At 40.9% G+C, this 23,611-nt stretch overlaps 1 protein-coding gene across 2 annotated transcripts in view; it reads right to left on the reverse strand.

The window, feature by feature from the left end:
* Positions 1-7,678: 7,678 nt before the first annotated feature.
* Positions 7,679-23,611, reverse strand: part of LOC126546103 (uncharacterized) — a 107,747-nt gene continuing 91,814 nt past the window's right edge. For both annotated transcript variants that reach the window (XM_055061664.2, XM_050194185.3), the window contains 3 exons: positions 21,046-21,324; positions 13,059-13,202; positions 7,679-12,326 (listed from right to left, as the gene is read on the reverse strand). In XM_055061664.2, the coding sequence (XP_054917639.1) occupies positions 12,246-12,326; positions 13,059-13,202; positions 21,046-21,324 (504 nt within the window). In that variant the 3' untranslated portion in view covers positions 7,679-12,245. The remainder of the gene's footprint in view (positions 12,327-13,058; positions 13,203-21,045; positions 21,325-23,611) is intronic.

The following is a 23,611-nucleotide window of genomic DNA, read 5'->3' on the forward strand; positions in this document are numbered from 1 at the left end:
ACGCTCCCAAGAGGGCACGTAACAATTTCCAGCGTAAAACCAAAATTTGCGGTGTGGCCTGGTGAGGGGCCTATTAAGTTAAAGACAAACCACTCACTATGTACCCCTAGTATCCACACCTATAGCGTCCGCAGCCACTAAGACAGACTTCAAACGGCAGCTGGAAAAGGGGTTTGTGTTTGTTTCCGCGTAACAGAATTATGTTTTCACATATATTCAAATTACGATCCGACGCTATCATGTATGTAGGTTGTGTACGAGTCGTACTTTAGGAATTTATGATGCATTTCAGTTTCAGAAATTCAGTAACGCTTATGCGCCACGCGGAGGGCCTGCATGGTTCAGGATTATTTTTCTCAAACTGGCAACGCCGCGCTCGCGATGTCTCCTTTTCATTGCTTTCGTAACATGCATAGCACGACATGACATGTCCTGACATCACATGGCATGCATCGAGGATATGACATATGACAAGAATGGCATGCTCATGTGTGTATATATATATATATATATATATATATATATATATATATATATATATATATATATATATATATATATATATATATATATATATGACGTGTACATGACATGACATGCATGGCATACATGACTACCTGGAAAGGCATAATGCTATTTATTTGCATCCTTATCGTGCCGGTTTAAGATATATTAGCAAACATTTTAGGATATTTCAGAGCCTAATAATGCCTGTTTCCCTGTTTTGTCCTGGGTCCATTTTGTCCATAATGTTATCACCCGCTGGGGGGCTTGGCTGAAGGCAGCAGATTACTACCACGAACATTTTGCTGTTGTAAAGGCTACTACTACATTAAGAGCTTTGCGGAAGACAAGAGAATCGGTGTGAGAAGGGCTCAAACATTTATACGCGACGATACACTTGAAGGTAACTAAGCATACTTGTGCACTCATTTCACATTTTTAGCCGACATCACCAAGAAACTTGAATGCTCGGGAGCAATGCTAACACAGAACTTGGGGCTCATTTTGGCATTCAGGAATGGTTCAGGAATACTTTTGAAGTGCACTCCTTAGAAGCACCCTTTGGGGTGCATCTTGTCCTACAACAATAATTGTCTTGCATCTGTCTTGCCCACATTTCCTTTCGTTAACGCTGCGGGCCCAGTACTTCCAAGTCATGAATGGCATGCACATTATCAGCATGACATAGCATTCTCGCCAGGGAAGTAGCGAGCACAGAATTTTCAAGAAATTAAATGCAAGCAAGGCAGATTGAGATTATCGTTGTGGGACAAATATACACCCCAAAGGGTGCAAATGTTGTAAGAGTAGCGTTGGGATTGCACCAACTGATTCCACCCAAAGGATCGTGGAAGTTTTGCTGCGGTGCACTTTGCCTGCTGCCTTGCCGTTCCCTTCATGCTGCCCTTGCGTCGGTGGCGCAGGGGCGTTTGCCAATGTGTAAGCTGCATAGCGTTCTCACTTCCTCCGTGGACAGCACGTGCTCGATCACGTGACCTCCAAAATTGGATGCGCGGGAAGGCGGCGTGCATCAAGCCACCATCCTTCTCAGCTCACCTTCACTTGTGCTTGCACCCGTATCACATAGTGTGACCACCAACATACGGCGCCACGGAAGAAGAAAAAATACTAGGAGGGAGTATGAAGTTAGGCAGCTAGCCTATTACATGGTTATGACCTGTTTTCCATGAGCGTCTCGTTTATATCTAAGGCTTCAAAATTGGCACCATGGCGCTCCCTCCTAGTCTTTTCATGCGAAAGTGTCAAATAGTCCATTGAGCGAAAAAGCTGGCATCTGTAGCAGCGAAACGGCACCTACATTCCCATTGGCTGCGACGCCACGTCACGAGTGCGCCTCGACGGCGCAGAGCGGGCGAAACGGTCCTGTAAGAGGGGAGAGGGCATCACCGCGACGCCACGTCACCAGCGCGCCTCGATGGAGCAGATACGGGGCGAGACGGATTGTCGTCGACGAGTCAGTCGTGTGACGTGCGCGTGCGGGTGCTGCCATCTAGCTTTCGGAAGCCGGCGCGCGGTCCGTATCTCTTTCTCTCTCTCACTCCAACTTGGCTAGCTGCTGTGCATGCTTGCTGGCCTTAGTGGCCGCTGCTGCTTCCTTGATCTCTCATTGTGCAGGACATCAGTGGTATGCGCTGTTGGCACCACAGGTGGCTGCTGCTTGCTGGCTCAGACAGCACATACCGCTATGGTGCATTACTCGCAGCGTAAAACTCTGACAGCTCAGCCGTGTTCAAATGGATATTAATGTTTTGGCATTCACAACTCACAAGTGCTTAGGAGTCCTCGAATTTTTTTTACTTTCTCCGTGTACGGCGCATGGGCAGCACTAATTCTATTCGCATTTGGACTTCATCCAGGACAGCAAGAGCAAGATGTGCCTGCAGCGTCTGTATAATTGCCATCGCAATAGAGATGCTGGGCTCGCCGCGCATATTTTGATGTGAAGCATTATTTGCCTCATTCTTGGTACTTTGCAGAAGGTAGGTTCCCGTCTCGCCTCATTTTAATAAAAAAATATAATGTGTGACCGATGGTGGAACCGAACGTCTGCTGTTGAGTGCAGCAGGCCGGTGTTCTAACCACTAGGCCACAATCACTTCTTTTTCCTTTGCTTCTTCAGATGCCAACCTTAGGCATCTGCAGTTAGCTTTGTGCTTTCGCTAGTAGTAACTAGCTTAGCACACCTGCAGCCATTCAAATGACATGCATTACGGGACTTTGTGAAGTCTACAGAAAACACTACACAGGAGCGTTAGAAAAATTAAACGTGAAGCTGCCATTTTACATGTATGATGATTCACGCACCTATATTTAAAAAATAATCCTTACCCAAGGCAGACGCACCACGAGTAAATGCATGGCAGAAATGCACTTCCTACGGATGTCCTTTCAAGCAGCAACTGCTTGATGGTCATGTATCAAGCAGGCGAGGCACCAAATAATCTATGATGTGACAGTTTTACCCTTTTCCTCATTTCTGGAATATGCTTTCCAAAACGAGTTCTGGTGGAAACATGTTTGTCAGCAATATTTGAAGAGGGACACTTTAGATATTGAATGCTACTTAGAGACAATAAAGGAAAATATTAAGTCGACCTAGATTGAAAGACTAATTTTCTGCAATAATGAATTCTTCACTCTAACAAGAACAGAACATTCGTAAGCGAGAAAATTGCAAAAAATAAAGATCAGAGTGGTGCCACCTGTTGTGGAGCATGGTACCTCTCTCGTGTAACATGTGGTGTGATGTCAGGGCACCGGGTAGCTGGCACCGTACGCCAGCCGAGAGATGAGCCGAGGCAGGAGGCGGGCAGTTTTGAGAAACACCACCAACGCAAGTTGAGTGGCCAATTCACAGATAGAGGCAGAGGTGGTGATGTGGAGGTTACATTAGGGCCTCAGTTTTGGCTCAGCCTAGTCAAATTAAGGAGCGGCAGCTGAACGTTCGGTGGCAGTTTTCCACACAACTAAGTTGTATATTGGAGTTCAGAAAATGATGATACTTCAAGACAGATAAGCTATCGAATTACCTCAACTTATTTTCCTTTAGTGTCCCTTTAAGTAAGCTCTGACCAAGTTTTATCACACATTAATACTATATGAATGATGGTGCAAAGCTATAAAATCACTTGCATAAGCTAGCTTAGCAGCATTCTTTGAGGAACTATCAGGCATTATATGGGATATTATTGGCTTTAGTGAGGTTATAACTGGTGCGGCTTATTACGGTGCTGAATAACGGCCACGCCCTCTGCTATAGAGGACTTCCAGATAAGCAGCAATATGGAATAGGATTCCGAATCCATAAGGACGGACAACATTAACAAATTCTACAGCATTAATGAGAGCATAGCAGTAGTTGTAATAAAGCTAAATAGGAGGTATAGAATAAAGGTAGTACAAACCTACGCTGCAACTTCCACTCATGATGATGAAGAAATAGAACAGTTCTATGAAGACGTGGAATTAGTGATGAGAAAAGTGAAAACTCAGTATACTGTAGTCATGGGCGACTTCAATACAAAAATGGGAAAAAACCAGGCTAGTGAACAAGCAGTTGACAACTACGGCATCGCTTCTAGGAACACTAGAGGAGAGATGCCGGTAAAATTTGTTAAAAGGAATAAGCTCAACAAATTCTACCAGCATTTCTTTCTTTTGCTCTGAGGAATAAGCTGCGAAAAATGAATACCTTCTTCAGGAAGCGTAGCAAAAGAAAGTGGACCTGGAAAAGCATTAATGGAGAAACAAGAAATGAAATAGATTTCATACTTTCTACCGATCCCAGCACATTGTAGGATGTAGAAGTATTAGGTAGGATAAAGTGCAGTGATCATAAGTTATTAAAGTCTGGGATTTACCTCAATATGAAGAGAGAAAGAGTGAAGAGGAAACAGGCCAACCTAGACACAATAAGGGTAAAACCAGACCAATTCAGGCTGATGCTTGCAAACAAATATTCAGCCTTAGAACAGAGGGATGAAGATGACATAGAGGTGATGAATGAAACCATAACTAGACTGGCTTCAGAAGCAGCAATTAATGTAGGAGGTAAGGCACCAAGGCTACCAATTGGTAAGTTCTCCAAGTAACGAAGGACCTCATAAAGCGACAAAGAATGAAAGTGTCCAACTCAAGAGATCAGATAGAATTTGCAGAACTGTCAAAACTGATCAACAAGGAGAAAGTAAGGGATATTCAAAATTATAACGAGAGAAAGACTGAGGAAGCAATAAAAAATGGATGCAGTATGTAAACAGTGAGAAGAAAACTTGGCATAGTACAAGCCAAGAGGTATGCACTGAAAAATGAGCAGGGTAATATCATCAGCAATTTCGATGATATAGTAAAATCAGCAGAAGAGTTTTATACTGACCTGTACAGTACCCAGGGCAGCCCCGCTACTTCCATTCGTAGTAGTAATGAACAGGATACAGAGGCTCCTTCCATAACTAGCGATGAAGTTGGAAGGGCCTTGCAAGACATGAAACAGGGAAAAGCATCAGGTGAAGATGGGATAACAGTCAATTTAATCAAAGATGGAGGAGATACCATGCTTGAAAAGCTTGCGGCCATTTATACGAAATGTCTCATGACTTCAAGGGTTCCAGAGAACTGGAAGAAAGCCAACATTATACTAATCCACAAAAAGGAAGGCGTTAAAGAATAAAAAAATTATAGGCCCATTAGCTTACTTCCAGTATTGTATAAAATATTCACCAAGATAATTTCCAACAGAATAAGGGCAATACTCCAGTCAAACAAGAGAACAGGTAGGCTTCAGGAAGGGATACTCTACAATGGATCACATCCATGTCATCAATCAGGTAACCGAAAATCTGCAGAGTAAGATCAACCTCCCTGTACAGCTTTCATAGATTATGAAAAGGCATTTGATTCATTAGAAATACCAGCAATCATAGAGCTATTACATAATTAAGGAGTACAGGAGGCTTACGTGAATATCTTGCAAAATATCTACAAAGATTCCACAGCTACCCTGATTCTCAACAATAAAGGTAGAAAGATACCTATAAAGAAAAGGGTCAGGCAAGGAGACACAATCTCTACAATGCTATTCCCTGCATGCTTAGAAGCATTCAAGCTATTAAATTGGGAAGACTTCAGTGTGAGGATCAATGGAAAATATCTCGGCAACCTTCAGTTTGCAGATGACATTGTTCTATTCAGCAACAATGCAGACGAGTTACAACAAATGATTGAGGACCTTAACAGAGAAAGCTAAAGAGTGGGGCTGAAGATTAACATGCAGAAGACAAGGATAATGCCTGGCAAGGGAACAAGAGTTCAGGATGGCCAGTCAGTCTACAGAGTCTGCGAAGGCGTACATTTACCTAGGTCAATTACTCACAGGGGACCCTGATCATGAGAAGGAAATTGGTTGGAAATGGGTTGGAGTGCGTACGGCTGACAATGCCAGATCCTGACTGGAAGCTTACCACCATCATTGAAAAGAAAAGTGTACAATCAACGGATCCTTTCAGTGTTAACATATGGGCCACAACTTGGAGGTTGACAAAGAAGCTCAAGAACAAGTTAAGGACCACACAAAGCGCAATGAAACAAAGAATGTTAGGCGTAATGTTAAGGGACAGGAAGAGAGCGGTGTGGATCAGAGAGCAAGCCAGAATAGCCGATCGATATTCTAATTGACATTAAGAGAAAACATTATGCAGATCTATGTACTGTGGAAATCTATGTAAGCGAAGCTTTCCGTGCTGGATGCTTTGATTGACAATAATTAGCGGTGATATTGACTGCTAAAGCTTTTCTTCAACCTTTAGGCTAACACAAGGGTGGTGAGTTGATGTTAAGCGTTAGCTTGCATGCACCACTGCTGTTTGTCTGCGTAGTACACAGAAAACACAGGGAGAGGTGTCTGCTTGAGGCGTTGTTGTACGCCATCTTTTATAACCTCCGAAAGGGTTGAGCGTTGTCATTTCCTCATATGGCACATCGCATTGTGGCAGAAGTATTAAACTTGAATTGGATTATGGGGCTGTACGTGCCGAAACCACACTCGGATTATGAGGCAAACCGTAGTAGTGGACACCGGATTAATTTTGACACAGTGACATACTTTAACATGTCCCAAAATCTAAGTGCACGTGCATTTTCTATTTCGGACCCGTCAAAATGCGGCTTCCGCGATTGGGATCAAATCCACGACCTCTAGCAATGCCATAGCCGCAAAGCTAATTGGCGGGCACAGAAGTGTTGAGTTGACGGTCGACCGCTTCCGTAGTGTCTCCTGGACCCTGCAGTGCGCTTTAATTAATGCGGCTCTGCTTCTGCACATCCTGCGTAAGTTGCCCGCTTGACATATTTGCACGGCGTTTATTTTTCAGAAATAGCAGGAACATACTGCACTCTGTACCTTGAACTTAAGCTTATCCTGTTTCCCTGCAACCGCTGTTGTGTAGTAGTGGGGTTTCCTTGCCTTCTAACGTCACCTCCCCGCCCCTTTCTTGTACGAGAACTGCCTCTTCTCCTCCCTCTCCTCCTCTCTACAGCTCTATCTGCGTCCCCTCTGGCCTCGCACATAGTACAAAGGGAAGCGCTGCAGTTTCTGCAATGCTTCTGAGGGGAGTCACGGATAATGACAGCTGTCAAGCGGCTAATGTGACAATAGCCAGGGAGCTCCAGAGGGCATTGTGCACATTCGACGTGGTGGGGTGAAAATGAGTTTCTCCTGTCGCCTTTCCTCTCTTACTCGTGCCTGTCATATACATACATGCTTGCAGCAGCAGTAGCAGCAGCAGTGGGAAAGTCAAAGGCAGAAAAGAAAGCTTCGCTTTAATAATGGAGCTGGGCAGGCCATGTAATGTGTAGGATAGATAACCGGTGGATCATTAGAGTTACAGAATGGGTTCCAAGAGAAAGGAAACGCAGTTGAGGATGGCAGAAAACTAGGTAGGGTAATGAAATTAGGAAATTCACAGGCACAAGTTGGAATCGGTTGGCGCAGGACAGGGGTATTTGAAGATTGCAGGGAGAGGCCGTCGTCCTGCAGTGGACATAAAATAGGCTGATGATGATGAACGCTTACATAGACAGGAAAATTTTTGTGTGCTTATGACTTAGAAACTCTTAGTTTGTGTGCACAGCCATGAAAGTATTACAATATTCTTAGTTGAAATTATTAATGCTTTATTGTTTCCATCAACATAATAAACATTTCCTTCCAGTTCAATCAAGTGACTAGAAAAACTTTTCAAAGAATGCTCATCTCTCAAATATTCTAATACAAGTCTTGCCCAACTCGCCCTATTTTCAGCGTTACTGAAAAACAAACAGATTCATAGATTAAAAAGAGGCCACACTTATTTGCAGCACTGGCAAATAATAAAGAGCCTCTAACTTGTCAACATTATGATACATTCAACCAACAAAATTGAACCAACAAGACATCACTGAATGTATCTCTTTTGTATACACAAGCAGATGCATGGGGGCATGAGGACTACAGAAAACTGGCATCCCAAGCACATACACACTGCACATGACAGCCAACCTGCCCTCCCATCACAACGGCTTAACAATAACAGGCTGTTATTGAGCAGCAAAAGTTTTTTGTTTTCTTTAATTCTAGCACCCAACTTTTTTTTTTTATCTGCATGATGACCCGCTAGGAGAAGCATGTTTATATTCAAAGCAAATAAAACATTACAACTTCATACAAGGCACATATCATTGCACAGAAACATACTCAAAAGAACCAGTCATTTCAAATGCTAAGAAAAAAGAAATGGTCAGATCAGTAAATGACTGATCATCATCACCCCATTCCTTTACAGCCATCAGCTCATGCTGCCACCTGACATGTCCTCCATGCTGCTTCTTGAGCTACTGCCCTCTCCTTTCAGTACGCCCCCAACATGTGTTCGTCAGTTTCATCAAGGCTTTTACTGAAAACAGCAGTTATGAGGTAAGAAATATGCTGATCGTCGTGGTTCATGTGTTTGCTCATCATGCTTTGCTTTGCACCACAACATAAAAAGAAAGGACAACTGAGTTAGATTTATCTGAGATTAAAAGAACATCATATGGTTTCAACTATTTCTACACCATAGTCACTCTGCATGAGTGAACAGATAAGATGCCCTTTCTCAGGAAAATTCCAGGGCTGATTTTTAATGTGATTCGGCAAGTATATAGAGACATATAGAAGCTGTGTCTGTGACTGGCACCAAAGGCTTTGGAGGGCAGAGATTCAGTGCAAGGCAATTCCAGAGCTGGCGACCCATCAGTGACGCATACGGCTGCGAGTGGCCTGAGTAAGGCACTTACTGCATGAAAATTGCAATGTTCCTCTGCGCATGATATCAGAAAAGATGAAAATGAACAGGGATGCATGTCACCAGAGCATATGCAACAATTCAGGAAAATGGAAACTGAATGCAACAATAGTGTCACCACATTGACAGATGAAACAGAAAGAAATTAGACAAACATTTGCTGCTGAACTTTTGGAAAGAGCCAGAAGTGATACCACATTTGCGTTAAAGCATCACTGCCAGAGATGAAGTTGGTGCTACCAGTATGACCCTCAAATAAAGTGACAAAGTGCCAAATAGCAAAGTCACGGTTCACTTCCCTCTTAAAAATTGAAGCAGCAACCATTGAAAAGACAATGTCAATCTCATTTCTTGATGACAAAGGCTTGATACACCATCAATATCTGCTAGAAATACAAACAATAAACCAAAAACGCCTTAATTCAAACTTGTTGGTAAGCCAACATCTTTTATGGGAATAGCGCAGATGGGAGCAGCACTTTGTGTATGTGTGTGTCACTTGCTTGTCTCATCATAAGAAGCCAACGAACACTGACATCATGGACAACACAGGGAAAATTACTTGTGCTTAATAAATGAAATAAAGAAATGAATGCGAAGGTTGTGAGATCGTTCCCCACCTGCGGCAAGTTGTTTTTTCATCCATTTTAATTTCCATGAATTTATTGTTTCTTTATTTCATTTATTAAGCACAAGTAATTTCCCCTATGTTGTCCTTGGTGTCAGTGTTCATTGGCTTTTTATGATACGACTTTGTTCTCGTTTACCTGCTTGTCTCGTCTCTTGCACTGTTGCCATCGAAGAAATAAACCAAAACTTTTACATTAACATGCCAAAACATTTTTACCAAGCAATTCATCAGCACTGTCCCAATATGTTGTCAATCTGCACAACAGTGGTTCTTGTACAACAACACGAGGTCCCACATTGCTGTATCAGTCCAGGAATATCTGGCCAAATAACATATTCCTACTCTACCATATTCCCCCTATTCACATACCCTGTCGCAGTGCGATTTCTTTTTGTTCCCCCTGTGAAATTGCCGCAAGGGAAGCATCATGAAGATAAAACAGCAAACCAAATTGCTGTGACTCATGTGGTGAAGAGAGAGCATCCCAGATGAAGCTTTTCCTGCGTGCTTTCATGACCTCCAAAAAAGGTGGAAACTGTGGGTAGATAGGCATGGGGACTACTTTGACAAGACCTAGAGTCATTATAGTCTGCAAGTTGAATAAATAATATTTTATAAGCTCAGTCCTGGAATTTTTCTGACAAAGGTTGTACTTGCAACAAATATCAAGTGTTCCTTCAGGTTCATCTTGTGCACCATACCACAGCATTGATCTAGACAAGAGGCCTGCAACACTGGTGCACATACACTCTGGCACACTCTTCTTCAGCTCCAACAGCATTTGCTCGGTGCCGATTGTGCTGTCTGCGAGATTCAAAGGTTTGTGGAGCAAATACACACACGAAAGATGCACCAAGAGTAAGACAAATTCAGTAAAGGCCACATTGTGGAGGGCCCACCAACTAGGCTTGCCTTGCATGTCCTCCCTGGCAATGGATGGCACAACATACAGCATACATCTGCAGCCATATGCAATCTGCGTGCTTCAAATTGTTAAGGAGGTGCCTAGCATTGTACAGGAGTTTACACTTCTTCAGGTGTCACCTGGAGTTATCTCCAAGATTTCCCAAAGGGGGTTCTTTTCAAGACAACACGAAATTACCTAGTGTATTGAGGCCTCGGGGACTCGTAAAGGCTGCTGTTCACCCTAGTTGAGGTAAGGGAACCAGAGTCAATAAAGCCTACTTTCTCCTTTCCTTTTTTTTTTTGCAGCATGCTTTGAAAGACTTCACAACAACACCGGCACCAATGTCAAAAGCTGATACAAACTGTATGTTTATATTTGCACATGAATGCTTTTCTAGCTCTTCACACTGAGAAGAGGGAGGGTGCTTAGTCATGGCAATGATGTGCATATGAAATAGTGATCGAGATCTACAGACAATAATGAGATAAGTCACTGTGCAAGAAAGTGTGAAACATGTCTGTGCTTCAGATACTACCAAAGTGTAGAGAATTTTCAAGTGACAAAAGTAATTGTTCCACTCAACTGAGCACAATTAAATTGACTTTTCAAAGACTATTACACAAATAAACTATGAACCTTTGAGCATCAACACTCGTGAATTGGAAGTTACAATAGGGAATACAAGGCTGTGTGTCTGAATGTTAACATTTATTCTAGCAGCAAAATCTACGGGCCTTTAGGAAACTTACTGCTTGCTGCTTTTGCCAAGTCTAATTTTTCTCTCTTTTCCATATGAAGCACATACAATGTCAGCTAAAATCTTTTCAAACTGTGGTATCAAACGCACAATAAATCATCAAAGCAGGCTAGTGCCACAATAGCTAAGCTCTCTGAATGGATGTGTCCTCAATGCTGACAATCACCTCCTACTCGAAGATAACAAGGTATGCAGTCCCATGCAACCCATGAGAGATAGTAGGAGCTGCAATGTTCTCTCAAGTTCCGGCATTATGAAAGACAAACTCAAGCCTCACAGTCTCGTCCCTGCATATACAGTCAAGTCCACATATAACAATCCCACTTGGAGTGAATTTTCAGCTACTACAAATAGTTTCCCAACAACCAAAATGTTTTACAAAGAGTCTATGAGGAACAGTCCGCTCAGGTCGGTTACAATGAACGAGATGAACTGTAAAATGGCAGCGTCTCGACGAGCCGTGAAAGGGACAACAAGCAGAGGATTGGCCCCAGTGATCTTGACATCACCTGCCTTAAGCTTTGTAGCTCGTTCAAGCATTCTGTACACACCAGGGGCTTAACCCACAACCATGTTGACAGTTTACGAAATTGTAGAGTAGCATTGATGGGTGGAAACTATTCATAGAGAGCTCAATCACCAATTTTTGCCAGTAAATGTGGTGCACATCAATTTTGGAAATAAAACATCTCTTCTGCAACTTGTTGAATTCTGTATCGGCAATCCTAAGAGCATGTCCAACTATAACAAACTTCTGACACAGCAAACATATTTTGTGCATTGATAGTGTTCATTGCATCTGGGCCCAGCTGTATTAACACTTCCAATTATTAGGAAGCCTGACAAGATCATATGTATTGCATATAGTGGCTAGAGCCTTTTGTAAGTACACCTTGGTAAAAGCCTTTGGCAACACACTATATAAGTGAAAAAAAAAAAGTTAATGCACTACATTTTGCATGCTTTGCATGGGTTTCTCACTGATGTACACACAATACTAGGCCTGTAACTAAATACTGCTAAAATAAGCAACCAAGGAAATGTTTTCTTGCCATTAATAAAAATGCACCTATACACATCTCACTCAATTCACTCGAGGTGCACAGATCAGTGGCAGTAATTGCACTTAGGATGGCATTTTACTCCATTCACTCCACATTTGCAGCCAGCAGAAGTGTCTCCTTTGCCCTGGTGAAAAAATAAAAATAAAGAAGTTGAACACCGGGCAGCACCAGCCACATAATAGATTGTGATGCTTAGTCAATGAAAAGTTTCTACAACTGTGTTAACTAAAGTAACAAAGAAATTAGATATTTATTGAATCTCTTGTAATCAGCTTTTAATAAATATTCAACAAAGTGCACAATCTTTTGTGATAAAATTTGAGTTCCCCATGCAAATTACACTAAATACATGACAGGACAAAACCTTCTTTATTTTTCCCCTACATTTAACGATCCAAACAATCATTGAAAAGATAAGTATAGTGTGTATATGTACTACCGAATCACTGTGAGAGTGACTGGGTCAATGGCACCATTTCACAGTAGCAAATATCGACACCTGCATCATGCTTTGACGGTTCATGCTTTGACGGTTGGTGGTCTCTAATCAGCCATCTTTTATCGCATTCCTCTGTCATGGGAACAGTTTGAACCAACCAACATTCTTGTTTGACTTGAATGAATTAAGTAAATTTAAAATGCACAAACAACATAACAAGCAAAGTAAAATTTTGAATTCTGCTTGAATTAACAGAAATTTTGCATTATCCAAGTAACATATTCTTACCAGATGCTACATAAATACATAAGCTGAATTCATTCACACTTGTCGTCTATAACACAGCAGCCAAACTTTTTAACAATACAATTCAGGGCACAGAACAGTATTAAAACACTGCAAATATTGAGTACCAACCTGAGGACCCCATCGCGGACCTTTAGTAACCCAGCAGATTTCTGTCTGGCACACGGAGCATTTGAGCCAGTCACAACCCCACTTTTTCATGACAATAACACGACACTGTGGGCAGTGCATAGCTTGGCCCTCCTTTACCATATTCTGGAAAGACATGTTGAAAGCATTACTTGCATATATCCTCTTTCTAGCAATGGTGTCATGCAAAAAGGTATAAGTCAGTACTTCTAAAGACTTTGGTTACACATTTACATAGAGATGACAATCAATTACTGTCATCTAACCCAGAAATGGCTTGCAGATACAAAACCAAAGTGTTTTAAAGATCTACAACCCTAACTTCTGTCAGTTCAAAGACTTTGGCTACACTGAACTATGATATCACTAGCATTGAGGGCGTATAAATATATTTGAAAGTTCTGAATGACAAATTGAATATCATGCTATTTGAGTTAATAAATGAATAGGGCTGCCACTATATGATATTCCGAAAATCTCTTAAAAAAGTTTTTCTAATGGTGTTTCAATAATATGCAGTGGCACCGGAATTATTTAAAATCAAATGCAAACCAAAGGTGTTAAATTTCCTGCTAAGTCACAACAAGAATGTGCTAGAAAGGATAGCAAGAAAACGTAGGGAACAGCCAACTCAGCTCTGCTGGTTGCAGCTCCTCAATTCTAGCGCGAACGCTGTACAGAAGAGGAACATGCAGCCGCTATTTTGCTGAGGAGCAAAAAGAGAAAGTACATTGAATCTATCATCATCACTTCCCACAAGGCTTCCAGAAGTTATATCACCCACGTTAGCGATACCATCATGTCAAGTTAGTTTACCAATGTTATAATACACGATTCGTGCCTATTTCTTGAAAGGTGATACTTCAAGCTGGATTTTTTCTTACTGCTTATACGTGTTTTAAATAAAACATATATAAGCATGTATGTTACACGTTTTATATTTAAATTTTACAATACATGAAGCCAGCTGACAATGAAGCCAGGGAGAGCATCGGGCAAATTAACTGTTCTCTCTAATTGTAGTGAGGAAATAATAAGGAAAAGGGAAATGCAAGTGGACAGAAAGACAACTTGTCGTTGGTAGGATTCAAACACACATGTGCCTCATTACTTGCGCGATGCTCTACCATTGAGCTACTGCAGTGGCTATCCTCGTGTTTACTTTATTGGGTATTTGTTTATGTGTACTAGATGTAGTCCTGGCAGTCTCTGGAACTAGATCTAGATGTAGGGGAAGACAGCCACCATGGTAGCTCAATGGTAGAGCATCATCATTAACACTGGCATAGTGTGCGTGTGCGTGCGTGTGTGTGAGAACTTTTATTATTTTATTAAAATGAGGCCTGGAGGCTCGACTTTTTAAGCCAAGAGCCAAGGCGGACCACTACCACATTGGCATTGTCAGGCCAAGCCCTTCAGCGACATCATGGGCCCTCTAGATGGCCCTTAGTTGGTCCTGAAACAATGGGCTTTGAATCCTTTTCTCCCACTGTGTCCATTCTTCAACGAGGTTGGGGAGAGTCACGGGACACCCCGCCAGTATGTCTGATTCCAATGATGCCATTACAATCATTGCAGTTCATCTTAATGTCTCTCTCTGGATATATTTTATTAATGCGGTACGGCATGGGATATGTGCCTGTTTGCAATAAGCGCAGTGAGACTGCCTAAGCCCTGTTCAGTTTTGAATGTGGCAATGGGGATTACCTGCGTCCTAGACAGTAATGTTTGGTAATGTCATGGTAAGTTATTAAATGATCTCTAAATTCCCTGGCTGGATGGTGAACGGCTCGGTTCTGACTATCACGGTTAGCAGGTCCTCATGCCAATTGTGATGAGCAACCTTACTGAGGTTTACCCGAGTCTCGTCCACTTTCCCCATATGCGCAGGAAACCATCAGATTTCAGTTCTCATAATTCCAATGTTGTCAAAAAGTTTAGCTGCAACTCCAGCCATGTAGCCTTTATCAAAACCCCTTATAGCAGCTATTGAATCACTGTAAATGCAGGCCCACTAATTACTCCTGATGGCTAGAGCAATTGCCACTTGTTCCGCCACCATGGGGTCCTTGGTAAAAATAGCGATAGTTTGTGTACACAAAAATACCATCTGCTTTTGCCAGATTTAGAAGCCACTGCAGACTTCTCGCTCAGCCAAATTGCATGCATTGGTGATGGATGCAAGTTCGGCAAGCTGAATGGATGGCTCATGTTAAATGGATTTTCTTTCTACATGGAGTCTATGGGAAACTAACCAAGCACTTGCACATTGTTCTGCATATCTGAAGACTTGACTTAACCACATTCATCATAACAGGAATTGAATTGAATCAAATTCTAGGCTTTTACGTTACAAAGCCACGATTTGATTACGAGGCATGCCGTAGTGAGGGACTCCGGATTAATTTTGACCACTAGGGGATCTTTAACGTGCCCCCAACGCATGGAACACAGGCTTTTTTGCATTTTACCTCCATCGAAATGCAGCCGCAAGGGTTGTGGTTTGATCCCGTGACCTCATGCTTAGCAGCGCAACACCATAGCCGCTAAGCCACTATGGTGGTTTCATCTTAACAGGAATCTACTGTATATATTAATGGCATTGCATCAAATACGGCCTCCTCAATACAACTCTTTGAAGAAAATTGTATGGCATATAAATAACTAGCTAACCATTCAGATGTAGACAAATACGCTACAGTCAGATCTGAATTTGCTATCCCTGTGGTGTAGAAAGTGGCAGACGGACAAACATATAGAGCACTAAACATGCCCAAGCATTAAACAATATCCGTACTGAGCATTTCATTAAATATTTGAATGCATACTGCACTAGAAATTACTCAGGCTTTTGAAAAAGCATGAAGTAATTTCACCACACCTGTTCAGTTTTCAACAGAATAACTCAACTGAGCTAGCCCTATTGCAAAGAAAGAAACTAATAATAAAAAATATTGAAGAGAAGTTGTATACAGTGGGAATACTTCTGGTCCTAAGAAAGGCCTTCGATTCAGTCACACATGAAGTATTTTTCAGTAAGCAGACTTCTTACGGGATTAGAGGGTGAGGTTTAAATCTGATTAGAAGATATATGCCAAATCGTAAACAATATGTCACACTGCGTTCATCATCGTCCAAGCTAATGTAAGCAACTGCAGGTGTACCACGACGCTTTATTTTAGGGCCGGTTTTGCTTTTGTTTTATATAAATGATATCACTAGCATCCCACTAATGGAAAAAATGCTTTTGTACACGGATGACACAAATGCTTTCTTTCTTGGTGCTTAATTAACTAACATAAAGGCAAATAGGTGGTTAAGAGAGTGGTTATGAGAGTTGTCAAAGTGGCTAGATGTAAACGAGCTTCAACTCAATGTCAATAAAACAAAGTCTGGTAGGCTCTCGCTTTTACCTTGTTCTCGTTTTTCTTAAAGTATGGTATGTCATTTTTAGGTCTCAAAGCACACAAGTAAATAATCTTTTTAGTATTCATTTCAATTATGATAAAAAAGAGCGCACAAAGAGTGTTTACTGAGTGTTCTTTTTTATGGAAATTAATCTTGGAATGAGCATGTTAGCCATTTAAACTTGAAGCTGTCGCACATAATAGGTGCTTTAGGAAGGATGAGAAATTACATACCAGTTAGGTTCTGGCCAAGTCTATATTTTTCTTTGATACAATCACAGATACTGTATTGTTTTCTTTTATGGGGCACAACTGCTAGTACTGCTAACATCAAATAGCTAGAAACCTTGCAAAAAAGGTCTATCCGTGCCCTTGAAAGTTTGCGAAACACGTACTCTACTAGGGATTTCAGTGACCGTTACAAATTGTTATTTGTAAGCAAACTACAAACATGCTCACTCACAACAAATATTTATATAGTTTAAAATACATCCACAAAAATTTGAAAAAAAAAAAAAACTCACTTCATAATAACCACAATTTTTCAGCTCAGAAATGTTATCGATTGCCAAAACTAAAGACAAAGTATGGAAGGCAGCGTCTTAGCTACTTGATCCCTGCTTTCTTAAATTGTAACAGAAATATTGAAGCTGAATTTTAGCAAGCAAAGTACCTGAGATATTTCAGAAAGCTGCTTTATAGAGATCTGTTAATGGACCAATCTTCCTCTTGATAATTTTTTTCCAGTGCTTTGGTATTACAATACTTGGCACTTTTCCTATATTTTTTTGGATGCCAGACTCTATTTTTCTTGTCTATTTAAGTTTATGCAGCAAGCCCCCAACTAACCGATAACGCAAACGGTTAGTGGGTGTTCTTTGCCTTATTGCTTATGTGATGTTGTTTAGTTATGTGAACTCTTCAAGAACTCCTTTTACCTCTTGGTAAATGCATTTTCTGTTTGTTGTTTATGTATATCTTGTCAGTATTTTGATAGAGTGCATGAAAATTAATATTCCTTACTATTTTTTACATATTGTGACATGATGGTATTATGTTACCGTTGTTGCTTGAGCGTAAAAAATATTGAGGACAGGGACCTAGCCAGGTGCAGACAAGCACCTTTATTTCCTGGTTTTCCTTGGTTTCCTTTTCCTTTGTCGTATATTTATCCGTGTTCCAAATGAGTATGAAGCTGATACTTTTTACGAAAACGGAAGGTGAAACAAAAATAAACTGAAACTGATATAAAACTTTTCTTCATTCCTAGTGCAACTCCAAACTTAAAGAAAAGTGCCATGATTGAATTGCATCAGTCACATAAATAAGTTCTTTTCTGTTCCAATGTTGGCTGACCTGCTCGCACAGAAAACACAGTCACTAAGGCTTTAAAAAAACTGGGAATTAGCTGTCACCTACAGCCTGCTAATGAGAAATCGAGACTCTTGCGTGCAAGTAACTAATCTGTTCTTCCCCAAAATATTATTCTATTATATGGCATTCTCATCACACACAAATCTCACAGCTTCTCGAACCAGTGCAGGACAAAGCAGTATGTTTTATACTGTCTTTACATCGCAACTGTTACGTCATTAAATGTTTCAGATGGGGATCTCACTAAAGCATGCCCACTCTGTTGTGAAGTGGTGTTGCTGCTGAATGTTAAATGCTATTACTGTAGGGGTATGGCCCCATAAGGCACTTTGCTTTTTGCCCTCCTCCTGAAGTGTATACCTATATTCATACACTTTTTGAAAACTTCACTTCACATTCAAAATATGAAAGCACATCTGCACTGAAAGAATCATAAGCTGACACCACTTGTCATGAACAGAAAGTATGCCAGGCTATCACGTCTCCATTATCATGTTTCCGTACACTCTACCATAGCAGTACTTCGTTTGCACTTACTTATGGACATTATTACAGCTTGTCGTGTCACCTCAAGCTGACTGCTGTTGCAAAGTTAATTCCATCTTTTCACAGAGAAAAAGTATAAGAATTCACCTCCAGTTCTATCAATAACTGATTGCAATTCGTTGCCACCAGTATTGCCACACTAAGAAAGCAGATCTACTTCAAAAAGCGCTTAGGGACATTCTACAAACTGGCAGTCTTATGTAATTTGCAGGAGTGTGCAAATATTCAAAATTTCGTATACATATCGAATAGTTGCTGCTATTAACTTCATAGATTCGATTTGAGAACTCATTATTCAAATTTGTTGAATATTCATTTTTTTTCCGAATACGTAAGGGATCAAAACAATTACTGAAGTCTCGAGGGATAGAGAACGACGGATGTAAAAACTGTTCTGAATAATTCTGCTAGAAGAAAGCTGCGGTTGTTGCACAGGGGTACAAATTCCTGAGCGAAGCAGAAGCATATAAAGTCTCCTCAATAATTTCCAGTCATTCAATAAAAACTGGTCGCTTTGAGACAGCCTATTATACGAATTTGTTTCAATTTACTATTTGTCCAGTCTCGCAATGTTTGCATCCCTTTAAAACAACATGTGGTGCTGTAGTATCACATTTCTCTCCTTCAGTGAACACAACATTGTATGTGCATCTGGTAACATGCCGTTCCCTGTTTCATTATTGTCATTGCTATGGTAATCGGGCACAGATAATTGAAATCAGTTATTTATAATTTATAAGTGCCTCAGTTGTCCATGTGTCTAAATGTTAAAGGTATTACCTGCATGCATCAGTGTATGCCTGATTATTTCTTTTCTTAACAAATGAACTTTGTACAAACTTTATATTTCACTTTGTTTAAAAATTAGAAAATATTTTATACTCAGTTCAAAATTCAGTGGTCATTTTTCCAGAATATTTGTATTCAATTCAAGTAAGAAATTTTCCTATTCAAATATCCCTAGTAATTTGGTTTTGATAGCTACTTTTCTATTTACTTTTTTTTTGGGTATGCAGGATTTCTGATGCAATATGCTAATTATACTGCATAATTTTTGCCTAATTCTGTTCATCTTTCTTTTCTTTGTCTTTGCTCATGTGTTGCTTCTGTTTAGCTTACTGTGCTTATTTTGTATTTTTCCCTAATTGTATTAATGTCTACCTCTGTCAGCCAACGTCAATTGTTAGTACGCATCACAATAGCTCCACAGAACTGTCATAATTAAGGTGTTGCTCATTTTGTACTGCCCTTTTCACATGCAGTCACCATCAGGACCTTCAGGGTACTAAAATAAATAGAGAGTGTGTCAACTGGACGGCCATAAAATAGAAAGACATCACTGGGTTGGATTTATCCATAAATAAACAAAATACTTTCTTAATGGCTAATAAAGCAACCATTACAATGAAGAACTGGAACATACACCTCAGAATGGCACACGATGATGATGAGCCCTATTTGATTGGTGTGTATTTTTATTGTGACCTGTCTTTATTACATACACTTGCACGTTACTACTCAGACAGGATGGATAGGATTAGCCAGATAGGAGGAGCCTCACTAGACCTGTTCTTACTATTCATTCTGTTAACCGTGGTGCACGAACTCAATGAAACATATGATGGTTCAAGTCTGATCATACAAGCCTATTCAAGTCCAGCTAACTCTCAAGATAGCCCCTTTTTATTCTCCATCAAAAAGCATTTGCACAAATATTCAAAATTTTCTTTGCATAAAGTACTGTAAGTGACATTTCTATGAGCACACTTTGTATATATATATATATATATATATATATATGCAACTTCACTCTGCACTGAAGTTATGGAACAATAAATTTTGCAAGACACCCAGGACACTAAACGTGTGCACTACTGGAATAAATAGTACTACATATTGTTTGTGAAACTAATTATTCTTTCCAGATTGTAAGGCATTCACAGAATCTACAATTGTAGTTTATAGCCTAGTTAAAATTAGTTCACTCACTCTATACCACAATGAATTTAACTTCCCTGCCCCTTAATAATTTTTTCCTTACATCAATGAAAGCAAAAGAAATTGGGCCCATCATGCAGATATGTTAATAGAGGAATGGCGTATGCCATTCATATATGAGCGATTCCTCAGTAGGGAAGTGGACAAAGATCAGCATTGGCCTTACTTATTCACACTTTCAAAAACAACTGTCAGCTGGCCAACCAATCAAAGCCCAGTTTCAAGTTTCACTAACTCATTTTAATCTCTAACTTTGAATAAAGCGAAACTTATACTCATGTATAGATGCGCTCAAATTTTGGTCAACCTACCATGTACTATATACATGGTATCAAACTATACGCTGTTCCACAATAATGTGGCACTTGAAAGTGGAAGCTCCAGCTGGCAACAGTGAATCATGAATGCTACCATGTGATGGTATGCATCCTTGCATTATCTTTTCCAGCATGTCAGAGCACCATTTCCTCAGTCTCAAGCAGAGTGTTGAGCATTGTCTAAGTGCCACAGCACCTCTCGCAGCTTCCACTCTAGATTGTTAACCAAAATACAAGTGTAAGTGTTGTGGAAGCCATGTACACAGTCTCACAAAGAACATGAAGGAAGCCTATGTTTACGTCCAAGGCATCGTAGACAGCACTCACATCTAAATATTCCTTAGTCTGCTTTGCCTCCTGGCCATCGGGGGCATTGAAATCTAGCTCATCCTGGTACTGGAGACAGTTCTTGCCCTCGTGAATGGCCCGGCAAGTGAGGCAGTTTGAGTGGCTGCACACAGGGCACATGAAGGTATTGACATTGTCCTCCAGCATGCACCAGCCAGGGCAGTCTGCAGTCTTGCAGTGGAAGCTGTTAGGTGCCTGGCTCTCCGCAGTCTTCACACTACGTGACAAGTGGTGCTCATACACCTCAGGGCTCACCAGCTGTAAAAGCAAATTTTAGGGCTGCATTTGACCTGTACTTATGCAAAATACATGTACACAGGGTGCAAAAGAGGGAGAAAGCACGTTCATCCACTGAGAGACCTAGTCTGCCTCCAGTGCAACAAGCCAAATGTGTTGGCTTTCTGTACTGCCAGTTACACAGAATGGACTATGATGCACTATAAGAAGTGCACAAATGGACAAGGAGAACTGATTCACAGCTCCAGAGCAAAAAACACAGTTTACAACAGTTCAAAGCAGTTCATAACTGTATGCTTATACAAACAAAGTTATGGCTAACAAATCAAATGCAACTTAGTATCACTAGCTTTGCATGCAACAAAGACAAATGGTGGTTAGCACATGTGGTATGTGGTAAATGTTTGATGATGAAATACACTATTCTTCAGCAGGCACTTGGAGCCATAAATGATCATTCATAGTGCATAATACACAGACTGGTAATTATATGTCATCGAGCATGTACAAGGAAAACCTGTAAACTATCTTATTAAGGAAAAGTCTTGCTTTAAGCTAACCTGTGCAGCTGACAAAAAAATGAGCAAGTGGTGATAATTGTTATGGTTCAGGCTGGCACATGCCTTTGTTTCTATCCATTACTGTAGGGCACTGTTCCTCTCAAAATTCATTTGCTAGCCGCGCTGGCAAGCATATAATGGCAGTGCAGCTACCAGTTGCTGCAGTTGCTAGCACAGCTGCATGTTAGCTATGCTGCAAGGTAAAAACAAAAAAAATCTTTTTGACATAGCTGGGGCACATGGAAATGGCATGCGGAAGCACTACAAGTGTCAGCCCTGCTTTTAAGGAGTTCATGGTAAAGTGACTTCTGGTGCAAATTGTGCACTATGATTTCATTGTCCCAGCACAAGTATGCTACAAAGTAGTGCCACAGACCCATTGTTAAGTTATCGATAATAGGGTTAATAGCTGGGCAAGTTGGTACAGATACATTGACACAAACTGCTCAACAAGAGAAGGCACGAGGCAGGAATGGTAACAGATGAGTGCAGACTTACAACTGAGTTTATTGGAAAAACAAGAAATCTTATATATAGTGCACATCCAGATTGTCCTGTTACCAATCACAGTTACAGATAGAGAGACAATTAAGTGTACCTAAACGAGAATATGATTCAACTGATTCAACTGATTCAACAGCGTGATTAAACTGAAGCATAACTAAGCGCATTCCCTGTCTATCAGATTAATTGAAGGGTGGCTAACGCACCCCTCTCCCTTCCTCCTGATATGTAATACCTCAATTTGCAGTTTATATCAATGAATAAGTTATCAATGTTAGAAAAAAGTTGCAGTTTTGCCCGAAAGGCGAAGCATTGATTACGAGAGCCAATTAGTGGACAGCAATATGTAGTAGAGATAGTAGTTTCATCGGCCGTATAAACTTGTAAACATAGGCATACTAAATAAATTAATAAGCATTGTGTCATGCACACACAAGCAAATATGAACACATTGCACTCGATGACCGTGGAAACTCGCTGTCAGAACTCTGAAGTGAGGAAGAGCAGCAGCAGCAGCAGCAGCAGCAAGCGAATTGACCTTCGTGCTGCGTCTCACATCAACGTGAACTAAGCCGTGGAAAGACAGCACGTCCTCGGTGCAGATGGCTTTCAACATACAGTGGCCCGGGGGGGCACACGTGGCTGCCCGGGCTGCCCGAAGTAGAATGTGTCCCCCCTCCCTACCCTACCCCCGGAGCCTTGTGGTCGACGGAAGACAGTGCACTTCCTCCCTGCTTTCCTCGCTTGCATGCGCGAGATTGAGCCACAGTCGCCAGCTCACTATCCAACACTTTCATTCACGCATACAGCATACGGCGTGCGGCAACAATTTTATTGGCCTTGGCTTTTATACAGAACCTCACGGCGACAAGGCGATGGAAGAAATGCGCTTGGAGTTTCCATATAATTGCTATCACAATAACACTGACTGGCTATCTAGAAAGTTCACTGTCCTGTAGGTGAATATGTGGGTATCCAACCTCAGTCAAAGGATATATTGCATAAATTAAGGGAAAGTTTGTTGCCAATAAGGGTGTTTCTACAATGTGCTGTAATAAACACACACATATGTACATGAACATGCACACACACAACACAAAAGAAGTATTCAGTGGTCACTCTGTGTGACAGCCACTACCACAGAATCTTTGTTGCCAGCAAGATCGTGATGCTTTGATGTTAAAATGCATTCAAAGTCAGACAGGAGTGAAAAAAACCTTGTAATTTCCTGTTTCAATTCTACT

This window comes from Dermacentor andersoni, chromosome 1 (genome assembly GCF_023375885.2).
Source record: "Dermacentor andersoni chromosome 1, qqDerAnde1_hic_scaffold, whole genome shotgun sequence".
Lineage (NCBI taxonomy): Eukaryota > Metazoa > Arthropoda > Arachnida > Ixodida > Ixodidae > Dermacentor > Dermacentor andersoni.